Source organism: Drosophila busckii, chromosome 3L (assembly GCF_011750605.1).
Source record: "Drosophila busckii strain San Diego stock center, stock number 13000-0081.31 chromosome 3L, ASM1175060v1, whole genome shotgun sequence".
In the NCBI taxonomy this organism is placed as follows: Eukaryota; Metazoa; Arthropoda; class Insecta; order Diptera; family Drosophilidae; genus Drosophila; species Drosophila busckii.
The window spans coordinates 10,053,234-10,071,863 of record NC_046606.1 but is presented as its reverse complement, the minus strand read 5'-3'; the positions used below and the strand labels follow the sequence as shown (position 1 = coordinate 10,071,863).

Here is an 18,630-nt window from a genome sequence, read left to right as displayed (position 1 = left end):
GTAACAATAAATGCAGTAATTCTATAAATACCAAAAGGTTGTTTTTAATGTGGCATTGATAAAATCGAATCAGAAATTTGACAGTATCAAGCCAGCAGCCTGTGGATGGACTAACATCGGCCGTAGTTATTATATCCTGGACAGTATTAATTCATCAACTGAAGCTGTACTCACAGGATACGGAAATGAGTTTACATTCTATAAGCTAACATAATATTTTGCCAAGTTATGAACAAAATTGTAAACAAAGCAGACAACTATCAACATTTGATAAGCTGTAACTCAGCGAATTGGGGTCCAATTATAGAATTTTATACCTTGTTACACTCGTGAGAAGATTCTTAACTAAACTGCATTTAAATTTTAAAAATTTAACATTTTCAATATTTCCGAAAAATTTGTGATGGTTAGTCTTTGAATTTCCAAAATCGCTAAAAAATAAAAGTTGTTAAATTGAAAATGTAATGATGTAAGTTTGTTTCTAGCATTATAACGAGCATAAAACAGTAAACAGTTAAACAATCGGTTGATTATTGAACAATTTATGACTAAAAAGTCGATGCTTACAGAACTGCATTTTGTTTAATTTAATGTCTCTATATATTTTATATGTACCCCACTGTGTTTTACTGTATAAGTATAATATGTAAATTTATTCATCAGGTTTTTGCATAAACACAAAACAAGTCGCTTCAGTCGCGGTTACAATTCATGTGTAATATTGTAATTGGTACTTAATACTAATTAATTAATTTCCTTTAAACACTTGATAATATTTATAGTTTTCATCGATATTTTACATTTTCGACTTCTTACTGTTGTGTCCCTCGATGCCCATAGTGCAACGAGAAGCAACATCTTGGACGGAAGTAATGACGCTGCTGGGCAATGGGCCGCCAAAAGCCGATGTGGACAGATTGCCATTGCTTGGACGCTTGCGTGTGGGTGAATGCACTGGCGACTTTTGCTTCAGACATTCGACATCGTTAAAGACGACTTGCGCACCACCACCACAGGTGGGAATCACATTGCCTTTGTACAGTTTAGTTTCCACATCGCCATCCGTGTCAGCCTCTTGCGATACGAGGCAATATTTAGTGGCGCCATGTCCAGTTAATTCCTTCATGTCTGTTAGCTTTGTAACCGACTTGCGGTTCTTCAGATACGGCTGCATAATGGTGCCCAGAGGTACCGGATTAGCAGCACGATGCTCAAGCCACTTGTCTCCAGCGGATCGCGAGCGGCGATGCCGATTGTTTGCCACAGCCATGCCCTAAAGCAAAACGTGAGTGTTAGAATAATTATAAAAGCAACGTTTGGGGACACACTTACATGTCGACTAGGTGTGCAGTAAACATCTGTGCGTGTTGTGGCCGGCACTGAGGACTCTGTACGTGCGGTGAAGACACCAGTTGTGCCTGCACGCTCCTTCTCGTTCAGCAGGTCCTCTGAGCTTTGGGAGCGCGGCAAACTGGGCACATCCTCCGACTGCAGAATGTTGGACACTAAGCGTAGCTTCTCGTCCTTAATGCGCATGCGCTCCTGCATTTTAGCACGTTGCTCACGCAGCTTTAAATCAAACTCGCGTTTGTTCTTATCCGACTCAACCGCCAATTTAGAGTTGAATTTTTTCTTTTGCTTCTCCTTTTCTTCTTCCTTTTGATTGACCAAATGCTCTTGCTCGGATAACTTTAGCGTTAGCTCTTGTATCTTGCGCTCGCGCTTGCTCACCGTATTATTGAGCACATCAATGGAGCTCTCATGTATGCGCACCTTATTCTCCAGAGCGGCACTGCGCTCACGCTCTTGCTGATAGACAACTTTGAGTGAAGCTAACTCTGTGCGCAGCTGAAGATTATCGCGATCCATATTCATAAGTGTTTGACGGAAATTGTCACCTGCAATGGGAGTAGAGAGTACTTTAGTTGTGGTAAAATATTTAGAGTTATTAACTAACATTTAATATCCATGTTGGAGCGCAATTTACGACGCTTCTCAATGCGCTGCTCCAAATAGTGCATAAGCTCCTGTATTTTGCTGTCCGCCTCTGGACTATCCATGGAGTAGTTGGGAAAGTCTGGTCCTAGACTGTATACCAAACCCACATCCACATCAAGCTGCTTGGCCTCGGGTATGCCCAATTCATTGAGATTGTTGACAGCAATTTTAAATAGCTTGTTAGCCTTGCGGCGTCCTGGCGTAAAGCCCAAATCTGTTTTCATGGGCGTAGCACGTGCTATTTGCACCTCCTGCGTCATTTCAGCAAACTTCATCACTTGCTGCAAGTAGCTTATGATTAATAAATTCGCTATAAAAATAGTAAACTATAAAGCGTACCATATTCTCATCGTAATCCTCCATACGTGGATTAATGCAAACAATCATTGATACCTGACCCTCGCCGTCAAAGTAGTTCTTAAACATATGCGTTATCTTGGAATCACGGTAGGGAATTTTCTTGGCTAGGTTGGGTGCTAGCTGTTGGTTTTCTCTTAAGTACTCCAGGCAGGTGCGCAGTGTCATTAAGGAATTATTAATGTTGCCAGCTTCGCGCAAACGCACGCCAGTATTTTTGGTACGTGACGAGCGTTCACTGCCCGCCAAATCCACCAGTGACAGTTGGCTTACGGTTATTGTTCGCTTATCCTGCACTACATGTTCGCCCTGGCAGTCCGTAGGCGCCTGCACCAGACGTATATTGAACACAGAATGACTTCGACTGGACTCTGCATTGAGTACAGTATGACCCATGCGCTTGCGCTTCTGACCCATTTGGAATACCTCCAATGCCTCGTCCACTGTCTTTACTTCCACTTCGGTAACACCATGCACAAACATCTGATGATTGGCATCCTCACGTATAATTTTGCATTGCAAGGACCTAAAAAAACAATAATAAATACTTTTTTTTAAGTGAAGCTAACATGCTACTTACTTCTGTATGCCAGAATCTTCGAGCAGATCATACACACTGTTATTGTACATCTCCACATAGGTAATAAACACAGAGTACATGTTGTCCTCCTCGAGTACATTTAGCGGCGTCGGCTCAACAGATGCCTGCGAAGCTATTTCTGGATCTGATTCCTTACGCCTAAATCCAAAGCGTCCTGAACCTGCAAAACGCTGATTCATCTCAAGCTGACGCTCAAGTAATGCATCCTCCTCTGATAAGATTTCAAAGCCATTTAATCTGTCTGGCTTAAACACAAACTTCTTTGCTTGATAGTCGGATATAGTGCGAAAGAGTACATCCAGACAACGTGGCATAATGCCGCGATGCCTGGAGTTGCCTGTCATCGTATACGTTTTGCCACTGCCTGTGACGCCATAAGTGAAGAGTAAGCTATTCCGACCGCGTACTAAATTATCCACCAAAGGCAACGCAACGGCTGTGAACACATCCTGCTGCGAAGCATCGTGCTGAAAAACGTGCTTGAAGATGTACTGTATCTCGCGTTGCGCGCCGTTTTGCTTGTGATGAGTCAGCTGATCCTGTGTGTTTACTGTAATTGTGTTGTTGTTCTTTACGCGCATACATGTCAGATCCGCATCCGATTGCAGTGGACGCACTCTGCAGAACACATTGACTGGATCCTGCGGCTTGCCCGACAAATCGCGACGCTTATCTGTAGTTGCTGGCGCCTGCGCAGCTCGTGGTGTTTTTGGAACGCGCATTGGCGTACGAGCGCTGCAGAAAAATGCATTAGCACCTTTAGCGCTTTCTATCAGTTATGTAAATACTTACATTGCTTTCATTTTGTAGCGTTTTGCTAATCGATTTATAATATAAACTTGTTTAGTTATTTTTTCTTAACACTTTTATCCTATTCACCAATTTCTTTTTGTTCGTTGATTTCGATTTTGAATCGACGCCACGCTTGTCTTCTTCTTTAATCGCTTGCCATTCGCATTATACATATTTAGGTGCTGCCAGACTGTTTGATTGATTTAAAATATTGGCTGAATAGCATGAAAATAAACAAACATGTTGTAAAATGCAATAATAACAAATATTAATCATTATATATAGTGCAAATTTTCATCCACGTACGCATTTGATTAACTTGAGTCCTTTGCGCATAAAGCAAATGGCAGCGCTCTGCTCGATACTTTTTTGTACTCGATACTTTTTCACATGACGTTAAGTTCAAAAGCAAAAACGTTTCAAATTAAACACAGTGCAATATAATTTTTTTATATAGATATTTATTAGCGAAATATAATAGTCATTTTATTTAAAAAGGTTTCTTTTTGAATGTCCGTAGAGTAAACGTTTATAGAAGTCACTATGCAAACGTGTTCATATGAAGTAGAAAGTTAATTAATATTGCACTCTCACTGTTTGTGATGCAGTTTTTGGACGCTTTCACTTTTGCTTGCTTTTAAATATAGAGAGCATGTTGCGCATGAGAGCAGGTCCATTCCAATAGCCGGGCAACATCATTTTCCAGTACAGTATTGGCATCAAATCCTTTTTCATGAAGAACATGGAATAGCGTTCCTTGTTCTGTGCCACTGGAAACGTTTCCAAAGGAGTCAAACTGTAATCAAACTCGGCCAGGATACAAGTATTGTAGCCAGTGACCAGTGGACACGATGCATAGCCATCATAAGAAGACTTTAGAGATTTTCCCTTCAATGCAGCAATCATGTTGCGATAGACAACAGGTGATTGGGCAGCTAAAATATAATATACCATATTAATTAAAAATTGTGTTTATATTAATTTCATATTACCTGCTGATGCAGCTGTCTTGGAGTTGGGTGATGCGGAGCAATCTCCTATAGCAAACACATTTTTATATTTCAGATGCTGCATAGTGGATTTATCAACGTCAACGAATCCGGCCTCATTGACCAGCTTCGTGCATTTGGCCAACTCATCGGGAGCGCTCATGGGTGGACACACATGCAACATAGAGTACTTCTCCTCAAAGCGCTCGCCAGGCTTGTCCAAGTTTTCAAAAATAGCGATATCCTGCGCTGCCTTAACCTCAATAAGATTCCTTCGAGTGTTGACTGTAATATTGCGCTGCTTCACAATGGGCCACAAGGCATCTGCGTAATGCTTCACACCAAAAAGCACGGGCAGAGCTGTGTTGTAGGTCACATTGATGTTGTTGCGCTTGCCCATCTGTAAAATATAACAATTAGCAGCTAATCAGCTTCAACAAACTGCAAACTTACCTTGCGGAAATAATGCTCTGATATGTAAACTATCTTTTGTGGAGCACCGGGGCACTTGACTGGTGAAGATGGAAAAGTAAAGATGGCATTACCGTCGTTAATGTTGCGCAAGCAATCGTAGACACGATCCACATAGAGCGGAGAATAAATGGAACCGACTTTGCCATTAGGCACGGAGAGTGCATCCACTAGTCCGGGTATCTGCATGGGACAACTTAAGTATTACTTGCTTTGCGTCAAAGGCTGACAGCTTACTTTGTTGTAGTTTAATTGCAGGCCTGTGGCAATCAATAACATATCATATTTGATGGTATTGCCACCGGAGGTTTTCACAGTGTTGGAGTCGGGATCAAATTCCACGGCCTTTTCACGCAGCCACTTGGCCTTCTTGGGCAGCACATCCGCCATAAGCTTGTAGGACTGCTCTAAACGCTTCATGCCGCCGCCAATGAGTGTAAACATGGGCTGGTAATAGTGTTTCTAGTAACAGAGGTCATATTAGTTACTGGACTTGGCATGGCTGATTGGATTACTTACATCTGCTGGCTCTAGCACAATCACCTTGTTGCTGCCCAGCTTGGAGGAGAGTTTCGCAGCCATGGCACAGCCACCCGCACCACCGCCCACAACAAGTACTTTGCATCTGCAAAAAGTAATTAATAATAATGTTAGCTAATTGGATTAATAGAATTTACATAAATAGATAAAATAGTGAATAAATAAGCTACACGCTTTATTAATTAGGCTGATGACATTGTCAAATAAAACAGTGGTCTACGTGCTCGATTCCCTTGCTGCTAATCATACTAATTTTTTTTGCTGCTGTTATTTTTTTTTGTTTTATAGAATTGTTAATACATGCATACATTGAAAGGTGTATTCTGCTTTTGAGACTTCCCAAAAGTCTTATTACCAAAATTTTATGTTCCCAGCGGGGACTGATTGGAGCCGCGCGTGTTTGCAAATGTATTAGTTTCGAATACAAACATATATTTATAGGGATGTATATATACACATATTTACTTTGCACTTACTCGTGTTTGTCTAAATGCACTTGAGAAGCGGATAAATTGCGCACCACGCACCAACCGCGTGCAATTTGAGACTTGCTCAGTCTTAGGCTTGAGTAGGAGATCATTCTCTGGAAATAAGCTGCGATTAACAAACTCTGCGATCAGCATAATAAAAACAAATAAGCCCCACGACTATGCGCGATTCCCCACTTACTCTTACGATAACCGCTCTGCAACTGACAAGCAAAAGCTTTTGGCATTTTGTCATCATGCCGCATACACCCAAAGAAAAAAAATAGACTAGAAGAAATTGTATTTTCCATAGTTGTAATGTTAATGTTCAGTATGCAGCATTATTTTTATTCTGAATTAAATATGCTGTAATACTAATCCAATTATTTTATTTTATATTTGATTTAAGATTAATTTTTCTTTGGGTGTGCGCTCATTAACCTTGAACGAGTGTTGCCAACCAAAATGCTTTTAAGCTAAACAACTTATAAAAGCTTTCATTAAGCTTTACCAGATGATTGTTGCGAGCAAGCAAAGTGTAACTTACACTGCTGTCCATATAACTATGTTTGACAGAAAATTATAAAAATTTTATATTTTTAATGGGTTATTTACATTTAATGTGCAGCAGTTGAAACGTGCGAAAAATATTTATTTCTGATTCTTGCTATTTAACAAGCTGCAGCCCTAAAGTTAGAATACAGTTTTCCATAATGCGCTAAATGCAATACAAATATGTCATTTTATATACTATATTGCATACTTATCGGGGAGGATACGAGGCACGTACGCCATTGAATTTTCCGTAATTTTTAAAGAGAAAAACACACTCAGTATGTGTAATATATATTTTAAGAAAATAGAACAAACATTTAATTCATTGAATATTTATAATTGTCAAAGGGGTATGAGTCAAAGAACGATGCCAGTTTATTTGTACTTATCTAATTTGTTAATAACGACATGTAGCGGACAACTGTGTGACAGGGTGAAGTTATTTGCGCGTTTAATTACGCCATGCTGTTGACTGATTGGCCAAAGATGATGACTGATGGCAGCCACGGGACAGCAGTCAGCAGTCAGAGTGGGACAGAGAGCGAGCGAAAGAAAGAAAGAGAGATGGTGGCTGTCTGACAGCGATAGTTGAAGGAATTTGCGTAGGAAAAGGCGAGCGCCTCACATGACAAAGCCCCGTTATCAATTGGAGACAAGCTGGCAATTCAAATGAAGCCCTATGACTTATTTACTGATGGCCAAATTATGTGCGCGACTGCGTGGGCGACTGGGTGCTCTAGGGAACTGACGTGGGGTAAAGAAGAGGAGCAGCTGCGCTGCGGGAGAGCCAAGTACAGTTGCCAGGCAGCGTTGTGACCCCAGCAGCGTTAATGAGAGATTGGCAAGGTCCCAATTGCTCTCTCAATTATAGCGCGTATGCTGTGGAGCAAGGCCCCCCCCCCCCCTTTCCCTTACCGTTGCCGTTTACAGCGCATGTAACTTCAATTTGAATTTAACGGTTTTCAGCTTTAAGATCTTACATGAAGAGTATAAATCTTGCAGCTACCGTGCAAGACTGCATTTCAATTAATGGCACGGAATCAATTAACGCTGCGCCACAGAAGCCAAAACTAAAGCCAAAACCAAAGCCGAACCGATGCCGATGCCGAGCTCTGTCTCGCGTATGCAAATACTAAAGTTGGTTAGCTCCAGCAGCAACAGGTCTGTCATGGACCGACCACAAAGCGAGTGCGTGACGTGCTATGCGTCTGCTCTCTGAAGAGCTCACCTAGACGTAGTCGTACCTTGACGTGTATGGCATATGTGCATGATTGCATGCGACTGTAGATGCACTCGTCGCTGTGTCTTGGGCTGCTGCCAGAACGGAAGTTGCAGCCCAGCTGAAACTGGTTAGAGTTGTGTGTGGGGTTAGAGTAGAGGGCGCAAATGAAATGCAGATTTCGCTGGCTTTCGATTCGGGCAATCAAAAGCGATTTCATTGCTGAATAAATCCAAAGAGTACCAGTTAAGTTAACAAGGGTCAACCGAAAAAGGTCGCTGACGACTTAATTACTAAACGTGGGCTGCGCTTCATTTGCTTAATATTTCAATTACAGATCATGCTCTAATCTAACAGGCACTAGAGTCGGCACTTTGTGACAAATCTGCATCAACTGTACTTAATTTATGAATTGGGGCTACGATCGAATAAATGCGTATACGCATTTCATTTAAATTCGCATCGCCAATGCAAGCCCCAGCGAGAATGTTAATGAGAAATATTGTGATATAAAAATTATTCAAAAATAAATTTGCATTCGTTTTTTCAATCAAAGGAGACCCTCTATACAGACTCAAGCACACACACAAACACACACGCACACATAGCTATGCATGTGTGTGTTTCCATGCAGGCGAGCCGACAGCTTCCACCAACACTAAGGCAAGAACGAAATAACTGTTAATATGCCGATGAAGTCCAATTTGCTGTCGCTTTGACGAACGACACCACTTGTTGATTTCGGCATATATATAAAAGCATGGATGCTCAACCTTTCGCCACACAGTACAACACTAGCCACCAGTCACATCTCGAACAGAACACGGACCGAGTAGAACACACAATAAATTCTCTCTCGAGTTAGACAAGCGAAATCCAAAAGGAAAACGAACGGCGAAAGTGAAAAGTGAAAAGCACACACACACACGCACGAAAAGTGTAGCCAATTAAAGTGCAAAATAACAAGGAAAATCAACTCAATATGCAGGTAGGCCTAAAAATCTATTTTCATACAAATATATAAATCAATTATCAGTGTTAACGTCATATAATTATTTGATAATCAGCTCGGAATTGATACTCTCTGACTCATGCCCCACCTGACACCTGTTTGCTCTAGTCTAACCCCACAAGTATATAAAGCCTATAGAAATAACATCAATTACTGATAATAGTGCTAAAAAAGAAAGGTACTTTAAGCTTCAACGCCACACCGAAGTGCCAACACTCTAATAGGCCTATTTCATCATAACATGCAATTTTTCAACTCTTCTGTGTGATTCTTTAACTTTATTATGCAAAAAGCTGTCGCCTTCGCTTAAAGACGCTGCCAGTTTATTGCTGTTTTGGCATTTTGCTTTAATTTTCTTCAATTTTTTGACAAGTCAATTTTATACCATTCACTATAATAAACTGTCGAACTGACATATTAAGCAATAATTGAGCATAGTTCATGTGACTTGGCAGAGTGACTGATTGGGATTTGAGTGGAAAAAAGTGGATAGAGGTAGCTTTGTCAGATCTGTATATCAGAGCTCGTGATTTAGTCATTTCAGCTGCATGCTAAGTACTCAATTATAATGCACGTTTGCAAAAAAGAGAAGAATATAAAAAAGAATTATCTGTTGAAATAGAATCAGAAAGCCTTCCAGGTTATCGCCGACCCCAACAACTAAATACAATAAATACTTGGCAACAATGCGCTTCAAGTGGTCCACATAAGTTGAGGATGAGATAATACACAGAATCTGTCAAGTCAAAAGTATTCTAAATGAAACGCGCCAGTCAGTCTGCTTCAGCGGGTTCTATGAGAAATATCTTATTATGATGCTGTGCTCATGATAACTTAGTATGTTTATTTATGTATAGCACTTCTTCTCAGGCGTTTCGGTTAAGCAGAAAGCTGAAATATGCTTTTATGTTCCGCAGCATAAACAAACACAGGCCCCTCATAAGTAAATACATGGTATGTTGCTATAGAGCACTGGGGAAAAGTGTGAGAATAAGATTTATTGCTCGTATCTTTTTGCATATCCTCTGCGATTTGGCATTCTAATCAGAATGACGCGCTAAAGAAATTTCAAATTCAAAACAGATCGAGTCGAGCTGTGAGTTTCGGTGAGTCGACTGCATTTCCAATTTTGGATTATTTTAACTCCAACTGGCACTGGGCTACGTGCCTGTCGAGACATCGACATCCACGCAGAATTAGTTACATACTGCCGAGATTGACGTTGCGCTGGTCACGCAGCCTCAGTCCCATGACAAAGTCAGTGGCGGGGCGGGCGAGACAATCGTACGACTTTTGCGAACAAGTCCAAGTCAAGCGAAATCAATTAATAAACGATCGTTTTACAATAAATTGCAATTCATTAAATGAAAATGAAAAAAAAAACCGACAACCTAAGCGAAAATATAAAATTGAAGGCGAAAAGCGCAATTTAAATATGGAATTATCAAAGCAAAAGCGCTGGACAGAGGTGTTAAGTCAAATGCGTCACAATAATTGGTTGGAGGCTGGAATACAACAGCGGAGCAGAAGCAGGAGACGCTAGTGACAAGCTCGGAGCAACTGTCAGTGGGGGGTGTACGCTTTGGCAATCAATTTTGCATTCGTTACAAATTGCATGCAGGCCGATCGTCAAGACGAAAGAGAGACAGTATGCAAGAGTGTAAAAGAGATGGCAGGCGAGAGCAATCAGCGATTGCTTTGGGGGCTCTACTCTTAAGCAGCGTTAGTTACATACATACATACATACATACATATGTTAATTTATATGCGCGGCTGCGTCGCAGTCTCTGCTTGCGCTGGGCGGTCGACGCGTCGGCAGCGCAAGAGACGAGCCCCCAAGTATCCAAAGGGACCGAGCGTGACGATGAAATATGTACATGGCAAGTCGTATGATAGCAGAGCACACACACACACGCACACTCTTACAATTTATGCTTGTAACTAATGTACATATGTATGCATGTTCACATATGTCTGTGAACTTATGTTGTTTTTTTAAAAGAATCAGTTAATTGTGTGGCATTCGGCATCATTCGATTTCCATTGTGCGCGGCCCTGTCCTCGATCTGTGTATGTGTGTTTGCTTAGTATGGAGCAACAGCAACGAGCCCCTTTTTTGTTATTATTTTCACTGATCATAATTGTTATTCAAGCTCTGTTGATGATAACGCACCACAGTTGAAAACAATCTACATACATATGTATGTACATACGTCATTTAATGATTAGTTTCTTTTTATAGGTTGTAGTTTTTTTTTTGCAGTTGTCGCTGGTAAAGTGCCAAAGGCGCATTTATGAATGCGTAGTATAGAATCACATGGCTAATTATTAAGAAATTCTTGAAAAAAATCCCATAAATCATTTTAATCTATGCCACTAGCCAAATGCTTGCGTTATTTTCCAAATATTCCCGTAAAACGTGTGAGCTTATCAATACTCCCTTAAATAAAGCCGCTCTTTCTACATAACTCTTGTCTCACGCACGTCAATGACAGCAAATGAGCGAGCAAGCGTATTAAAGAGAAATTATATTGCAACGGTTTATGGGTTATGCTCATCTTTAGCACTGCTGCATTGCTGCGGTGCAGCGCGAGGTGGAGGTGAGAAATATTTTTAATGGCTGATGCAATACTAGTGTCGAATTGGGCGAGAACGGTGGTGGTGGTGGTGGTCGACGGGGCGTGTCAAGAGACTTGGCAAACGTTTTTGCTGTTGTCTCTTGCACAACCAACGAAAAGTAACAAGAGACGCACACAACATTAAATGTACTTGTGTGCATGTGTGTTAAGAATGCAAGAAAGCACAACACACACACACACACACACACACAGCACACTTCATAAGGTTAATTGATAAATTACATGCCTGTATTACTGACTATGAATGAATAGATGAGGAAGTGCGACTCATAAAGAGAGATAATGCCAATGCTAAGGCTAGTGTTAATGCCCGTACTCAATCAAAGTAAACAATTAGCGATAATTGAATTTAATTTCAATTTCTCGTTCAAAAAATTTTCCGTAGTTATGAAAAAGCCAAGCGTCAAAAAAAGTGGTTTCAAAAATTTTCCATTCCATTTACTGCTCACAAAAAAAAAAAAAAAATTACATTCAGACATGCATACATATTTACAGACAATTGTGGCTGTGCTTATAAACGAGATTGCTTTGTCATCTACACCCAAACAAAAAAAAAAATACTAAAAACTTCTTTGTCAAAAATAAGTTTAAAAGAATTCTAGGGTTTTCAATATATAATACATTTAGTTTGCGTAATAAATTGCAGTTACTTTTTTCTTTAAGTGTAGAGCAAAGTCAATGCAAGTTAAGATCAAAAGGCAACCTGCTCAAGAAAAAAAACCTCAATGGCTTGCCTATGGTTTCAATGGAAATGCAGCTCATCTGTACTTCCGTCGGGGTTTTTCCCATTCCTTTGACGCCAAGCCAAGACACGAGCTGTCTAGAAGCTGCTGCGGCTGCTGCTGCTGCGCTCTAAACGGCTTTTCCAGCCGCTGTTGCTATGCAGAGATTTTCGAGTTTATCAATGACAGCCAGTGCAGTGGCAGGCAGAGGAACCGCTTCTATGTCTGTGTGTGAGTGTTTTTGTATCTGCATCTGTATCTGTATCTGTGTCGGTGTAATAGTAATAAATACCCATGAAAACGGCACAGAATTTGTGGCATGCACATGAATTTTCTCACGTCGGCACACAAATACATTGATACACGGATGATTCGTACAAACTGCACACACACACACACACACTCTTTCAAATGTTAACTGTTTGCATGTGTGTGTTAGTGGTCTTGGCAGTTGCATGTTGCACTATCTTTTTCTCCGAACTGAATCGCAGTTGGCTGTCTGCCGTGTCTCCTCGCACTGCCGTCTTAAATGTCTGACTTTGAATGAGCCCCGTCGCAGTCGCCGCCCGCCCCCCTGGAGCCAGCCCAGTTCCGCAGCCGTTGGCTGTTTTGGCACGACGTTAATTAGCAGCAAAAGTGCAAGCTAAGCGGCCAAAAGAGCAGGAGAAAGACGTAGAAAAGGGGGGCATAGAGCTGCTGGCGCAGCCAGAAGCAGGTCGTGGCCATTAGCGGAAGTGCGCCAATTTGGCCTGAACTCCGCCTGCATTATGCAATAATTAGTGGCAAGCCAGCCATCAATACGAACATACGATCGGCTCAGACCATGAACTCAATCTTGGGTATAATATTTTATGAGTCGAACTGGCTTTCTTCTTGGAAATCAAAATCTTGATAGCTAAAATCTACGCAACAAATATTTTTTCGTAGCGACAAAAGGCCAAAACCCAAATTAGAGGTTGAGGCGATTGGTACCGGCCGGTGCCATAGACAACAGAGTCTATGAATATGTATGCTCTAAGCATTTATAGCAAACTGTAGCTGTATCTGTATCTAGGTATACGATATGTCTGTGTATTTGTAGCTGTAGCTGTAGCTGAGTGTGCGGTACAGTTTAGTGCGAGTTCAAAGATTGCATCCGTATTGCCTTTCCTGGAATATCGAACTGGAACTCAATGCAATCTTAACAAATCATAGTCAGCTGCAGCTTAATTGCCCCGTTAGTGCAATTGCCACACCATGCCGCCGCCTATGGCATGTCAATGCAGTTGCCCTTACGTCAACAGCAGCGTTACGTTATCGTCCCTTTGCCTTTGGGATGCAACGTCCGCGGGCGGCACGAGTTTCGCTATTTTCAAGCACCTGCAAGATTTTAATTTAGCTTTGTCGATGCCGCCGCCAAGCAGCTGCCATTTGGCGTTGATCGAGCAGCAGCCCGAACGGATGAAGGAGGCGGGAGGAAGGTGAAGCGCATAGCTGCGGTCTAGCGATTTGTGTAACTTGCAAGTGCAATAAATATATATTACTCGTAGAATTGCAACTCGTTGTTGCTGTCAATGCGGCTGATGATAAAGAATAAGAAAACAGCAAACTAGTCACAGCCAGTAGAGCAACAGTCAATGGAACCGAGAACCCGGGATCGGGGACCGGCCCCAGTTGCTTGGCTGGCTGGTTGGCTGCCGCCCAGCAACAAGCTCCGCCAGCCTTACGCCCCAAGCTACCGCAGCTGCTACCCAAAAGGCACACGTAACCGAAACAGCGGAAAGCGAACACGCGATAAGTTTGAATTGGCTGCCAGTCTGTCTGCCATTGTGGCTGCAGCAGCAACCAAGCTGTGGGTCGTCGCTGCAGAGAGCGAGGGGGCGGCTTCAAACACGCTCCCAATCGCCAGCAAGTTTCTGTAATGCTTAACATGCCCCCACCCCTGTGCCGCCAACACCGCCGGGCAATCAGTGCGGCTGTCGTTTACATTGTGGTTTCTGCCCTCAACCGACAGATCAAGCGACAGTCTGACAGATCGTCCGTCCAACCAAGCAACAGACCAACCAACCGACCGACTGACTAACCGACCGACCGATCGTAGCAGACAAACTGGCACTTACTTGATTGCAATGAGCAGCGACAACGACAACGACAGCGACTCGGGTCTCTCGGCTAATGGAACCTTGCAATAAGCTGCTTGACACCCGCCTTTCCCGCCTGGACTCCAGCGACACTGCCTGGGGCAAAGCAAAGCCATGCCGCTTGGCACGTACGAATGCGCCAGAATGTAGAAGAAACTGAAAAAAAAAAGAAAAAAATTTTATAAAATTTATTAAATTGATCTGCTTTGTCACACATTTGAATTCTTGGCGTTGTCAACTGCTATAGAAAGTGCACGAATCAAGTTTAGGGCGTTTGACTTATAAACTGCAAGCGATTTCACTGGCCTGGAGTTGGGCCCAATGCTGCAGCATTAGACCGCTGTCTGGATAGTTACCAGTTGTGTACCGGATAGATCAACGGCAATTGATAATAATTCTCATCCCGCCAAAGAATGGTGCGCGCCTTTGCTCTTTGCTGCACCCCCGAGAGCACGCAACGCAACACAAGAGCAAGAGCGCAAGAGCAGACGCAGCGCAGCGCAGCAGAGTAAGCGCAAAGAGAGAGAGAGAGAGAGAGCGAGCGAGCGAAAGAGCAAGAGCAAGCGATTGAGAGCGCGCGCGCGCGCTGCAAAGAGACTAGATCAGAGCAGCGGCGCGAGTATAAATTGAACGCACCAACAGCCAATGGCTCAGTTCTGTGGCAGTTTTCCACTGTTTAACACAACTTTAGTGCCAAGTGCCAACGTAACCAAGTTCGCTTTTTAACCCGTCGCATTTGCCCCAAGAGCGTTAATATCAGTTTCGATACAGTTTACATTTTTGTGAAAAACACACACACACACACACAAAACCGAAGCTGAAGCTGAAGCCGAGCCGAAGCCTACAATCGACACACCTTGACTTGTAATGTCGATGAACCGTGCGTTTTTGAACGAGTGCCGCGCCAACAATCAACAGCAACACCAACAACAACAACAACAACTACTCAAAGCAACAATCAGCAAGACACAGGAGTCGCCTGATATCTGCTGCTAATATCCCCCCATCCAACCAGTTGCATTTAGATTCGAATGTGCCAAAGCCGCGAGCTTGACATTCGCTACGCCGAATACTACTACTGAAGTATTGCAGTATTTTATTTGATTTGAGGAGCAATTGCTTGCCAACACGCCCCACGCCCAAAATCAGAGATAATCGCTTGTTGCGCATTTGCGTGGTCGATAAGCACTCAAGATTTCGCCAACACTAAGCTGCAAGGCTACCAAGACGGCATCTATCGCCGTACCTATGTCATTGCTAAGCCAACTGCTGCTGAATTTCAATCAAAAGGCCCAAACCAGAAGCCATCACAATCTAGAGCTGATAAACTCCTTCATAACATAACAGAGAGCTGTCGATCAGCTCGCCAAACAGACGATCCTCACAATACACAGACGCGACCGAGACGAACCGTTTTGCCCTCAAACGTTAGGGAGATATTCGCAAACATTTTTTACCGCAAGAGAAAAAAGAAATTAAACCAAAAGGTGAGTGTCTGTGCATTCCTGAGTGTGTGTGTCTGTGTGTGTCAATAATAGATACAGCAGGTTAATAGACTAAGATAAAGAAACACCTCAGCCCAGGGTCATTGATAGCGCCGCACTTTCAATTCCAGAGAAATATGCGCAACGTATCTGTTTTTTTTTTTTAAATTGAGAATCATTGAATCAGCAAATTTCATGCGAATTCGAAACTTGTACACCGAAGGGCAAATCGAGTCGAAAATCTGATGCAATAAATGCCAGCGATTTGCCATACATCAAGTTGAATTGTCTGGGCCTTAATAGTATGCATAATACCATCGAAAACTGTAGCGACGTCAAAGCTAAAGCGATTGAATAACTAAACGGTCACGATGTCTAGACGACGCGACAGTCTCGTGACACGGCCGCCTAGCTGGGATTTTTTTTTTTTTTTTTAAGTTGTTATGCGGAAGGGGGGGAATTTGAAATAATTTCGGTCTTTGATCCGCAGCGTGGGCGCAGCTGACGTCACACACGCAATAAAAAATGTGAATTGGATTTGATCCAATTTTGTTGGGATAGCGCCCACGTTAACTTTATGGTCGGTCGAATATTCTATTGCGATGTCAACCAACCGCGTGCTCTTGTGAAATTATTGTATTCGTATTAAGAATTGGGACAGCAGTGAGTCTATGCAAAGGATGCTTATCTAACGCCTAGAGACTGTTTCATAACTCAGAGCACCCCACACAGCGAGAGATAGAGATTGAGCGATTTGTACAGTTGACGTAGAGATTTATGGCCTTGTGTTGATAAGTGGCTTATTGCCAAGTCATTGTGGGTTTATTAACCTATATTATAGGCGAACATATTTGTGAACTTCGATCCCAGCTATCAATTCGAAGCTCCGCCCCTCCATTTTAATCGCATTATAAATTAATATTTTTTCTATTCTATTCCAATTTGTGCTTGCAGAAAATGAACTTACATCTGTGCGCCATAGCGCTGCTGCTGTTCGGGAGCCTCGCGGGCACCCACGGCCGTCCAACGAGCGATGATATACTGGACGACAATAATGCTGTTGACAACTCCATCCAAGTGGATGAAACCACCGAGACCAAGCAGAAGGCGAGCATCTTTCCCGATGACTGGCTGAAATTCACCAAGACACCGCCCGCCAAGCTGCATCAGGCACCCGGCGCTACCGTGGAGATTGTCTGTGAAGTTATGGGCTCGCAGGTGCCCACCATTCAATGGCTGGTGAATCACTTTCCCTCCGACGAGCTAAAGGATCAGGAGTCCAACATCATCACCGTAGATGCGCCCAGTGCCATTGTGCGTGTGCGTTCGGTGTACGTGATTGACCACATGCTAAGCACGTCCAGGGCTTATACTTGTGTGGGTCGCACCGGCTCCAAGACTATTTATGCCACCACTGTGGTGCATCCATCGCACTCCGCGCAGGGTCTCATTGCAACGGATAAGCAGTACGAGACGCCACAGAAGCCACGCATTACCTTGACGGAGAAAACGCATCTGGATCTGGTTGGCTCCGATGTGATGCTGCCCTGCAGGGTGCACTCTGTGCCACGTGCCAGGATCACCTGGCGCAACAACGAGGATAAGGAAATTGTGCCCAGCAATCGCTACAAACTGCTGCCCACTGGTGAGCTCCTCATCTCGAACATCAAATGGGAGGACATGGGCAACTACAAGTGCACAGCCCAGAACCCCATTGGCCGAGATACAGCCGAGACCTTCCTGTACCCTGTACTTGTAAGTATCTATACAAAAGAAAAGAAACCCATTTGAATTATTATATGCAATACTAACTTTTGCTTTGCTTTTGCTGTTCTGTTTACTCTTTGCAGAAGGAGCAAGACTAAAGATTCCACAACAAGGCTATTGAATTGACGGGAAACAGTTTTTAGTTAGTTAGTTAGATCAAATGCCTTTGAAGCTGCGTGAAAACAAAAAAGAAATACCATAAGAAAAATACAACAAAAAAAATTAAACAAAACTGAAAAAATGCACACAAAAAAAAGTTTATAGTTTTAAGCTTTCAACTCTAGAATCTAATGCCGGCTTAGACTTTAATATTTTTTATGCACTATTCTTGCTTAACAAACTATTCGTTTAGTTACTAAGTTTAAACCCAAAAATGGATTTCGAATATTTAAGTTATATTTCTATTATTTTTGTCATAAATCAGGTTATTGATGAAGAAAGTTTCGTTATGTAAGTAGCAATGATTGTTCCTAAACAATTCAGGCAAATCTCTAGTTAACGTAATTGGCCGTTACTTAATGTGTGGCTATGAGCCAAATACCACCAGCACCACCACCAAAAACATTCAAGCACCCAACATTCAACATCATCAACAGCAGTTCGAATTCCTTCGATGCATGCCAAACAAGAATTAATTTATTGAATTACCTACATCATTACCCATCGTCCATATTACATGTAAAACGGAAAAGTATTCACATAAATGAAAGAACAGTCTTTATACATACAAACAAAAGCATACATAGTATATACGATTCACTTATACGATCAGAATATTTTTTATTATTTTGTAAGCTAATTGAACTGAAATATGTTTTTTTTATATTATAAATTAATTTATAGTTTGTTTTTTGAATAAATATCAATAAAAATCAAAATGAAAAAAAAATGCAGACA

At 42.2% G+C, this 18,630-nt stretch overlaps 3 protein-coding genes across 5 annotated transcripts; 1 reads left to right on the top strand and 2 right to left on the bottom strand.

Annotated features, from left to right (window-relative positions):
* Positions 1 to 669: 669 nt before the first annotated feature.
* LOC108600250 (kinesin-like protein KIF23) lies at positions 670 to 3,759 on the bottom strand. The gene is made up of 6 exons (XM_017987686.1): positions 3,749 to 3,759; positions 2,936 to 3,691; positions 2,338 to 2,881; positions 1,958 to 2,279; positions 1,333 to 1,898; positions 670 to 1,273 (listed from the first exon to the last, which is right to left on the bottom strand). Exons 1-6 carry the CDS (start codon positions 3,757 to 3,759, stop codon positions 797 to 799), a joined length of 2,676 nt encoding a protein of 891 aa, XP_017843175.1. The 3' UTR covers positions 670 to 796.
* Positions 3,760 to 4,218: 459 nt separating this feature from the next.
* LOC108600251 (sulfide:quinone oxidoreductase, mitochondrial) lies at positions 4,219 to 11,458 on the bottom strand. Of its 3 annotated transcripts, none has more exons than XM_033293877.1 (7): positions 11,439 to 11,458; positions 6,225 to 6,331; positions 5,728 to 5,833; positions 5,446 to 5,670; positions 5,191 to 5,391; positions 4,741 to 5,137; positions 4,219 to 4,683 (listed from the first exon to the last, which is right to left on the bottom strand). In XM_033293877.1, the coding sequence occupies exons 2-7, from the start codon at positions 6,326 to 6,328 to the stop codon at positions 4,370 to 4,372; spliced, it is 1,347 nt and encodes a 448-aa protein (XP_033149768.1). In that variant the 5' UTR covers positions 6,329 to 6,331; positions 11,439 to 11,458; the 3' UTR covers positions 4,219 to 4,369. The 3 variants fall into 3 exon arrangements, with proteins under 3 accessions (XP_033149768.1, XP_017841069.1, XP_017841070.1); XM_017985580.1 differs by lacking the exon at positions 11,439 to 11,458 and adding an exon at positions 6,418 to 6,435; XM_017985581.1 differs by lacking the exon at positions 11,439 to 11,458 and adding an exon at positions 6,418 to 6,434 and having other exon boundaries at positions 6,225 to 6,342.
* Positions 11,459 to 15,600: 4,142 nt separating this feature from the next.
* LOC108600252 (neural/ectodermal development factor IMP-L2) lies at positions 15,601 to 18,534 on the top strand. Its single transcript, XM_017987688.2, has 3 exons — positions 15,601 to 15,969; positions 16,921 to 17,721; positions 17,817 to 18,534. Exons 2-3 carry the CDS (start codon positions 16,924 to 16,926, stop codon positions 17,829 to 17,831), a joined length of 813 nt encoding a protein of 270 aa, XP_017843177.1. The 5' UTR covers positions 15,601 to 15,969; positions 16,921 to 16,923; the 3' UTR covers positions 17,832 to 18,534.
* Positions 18,535 to 18,630: the final 96 nt, after the last annotated feature.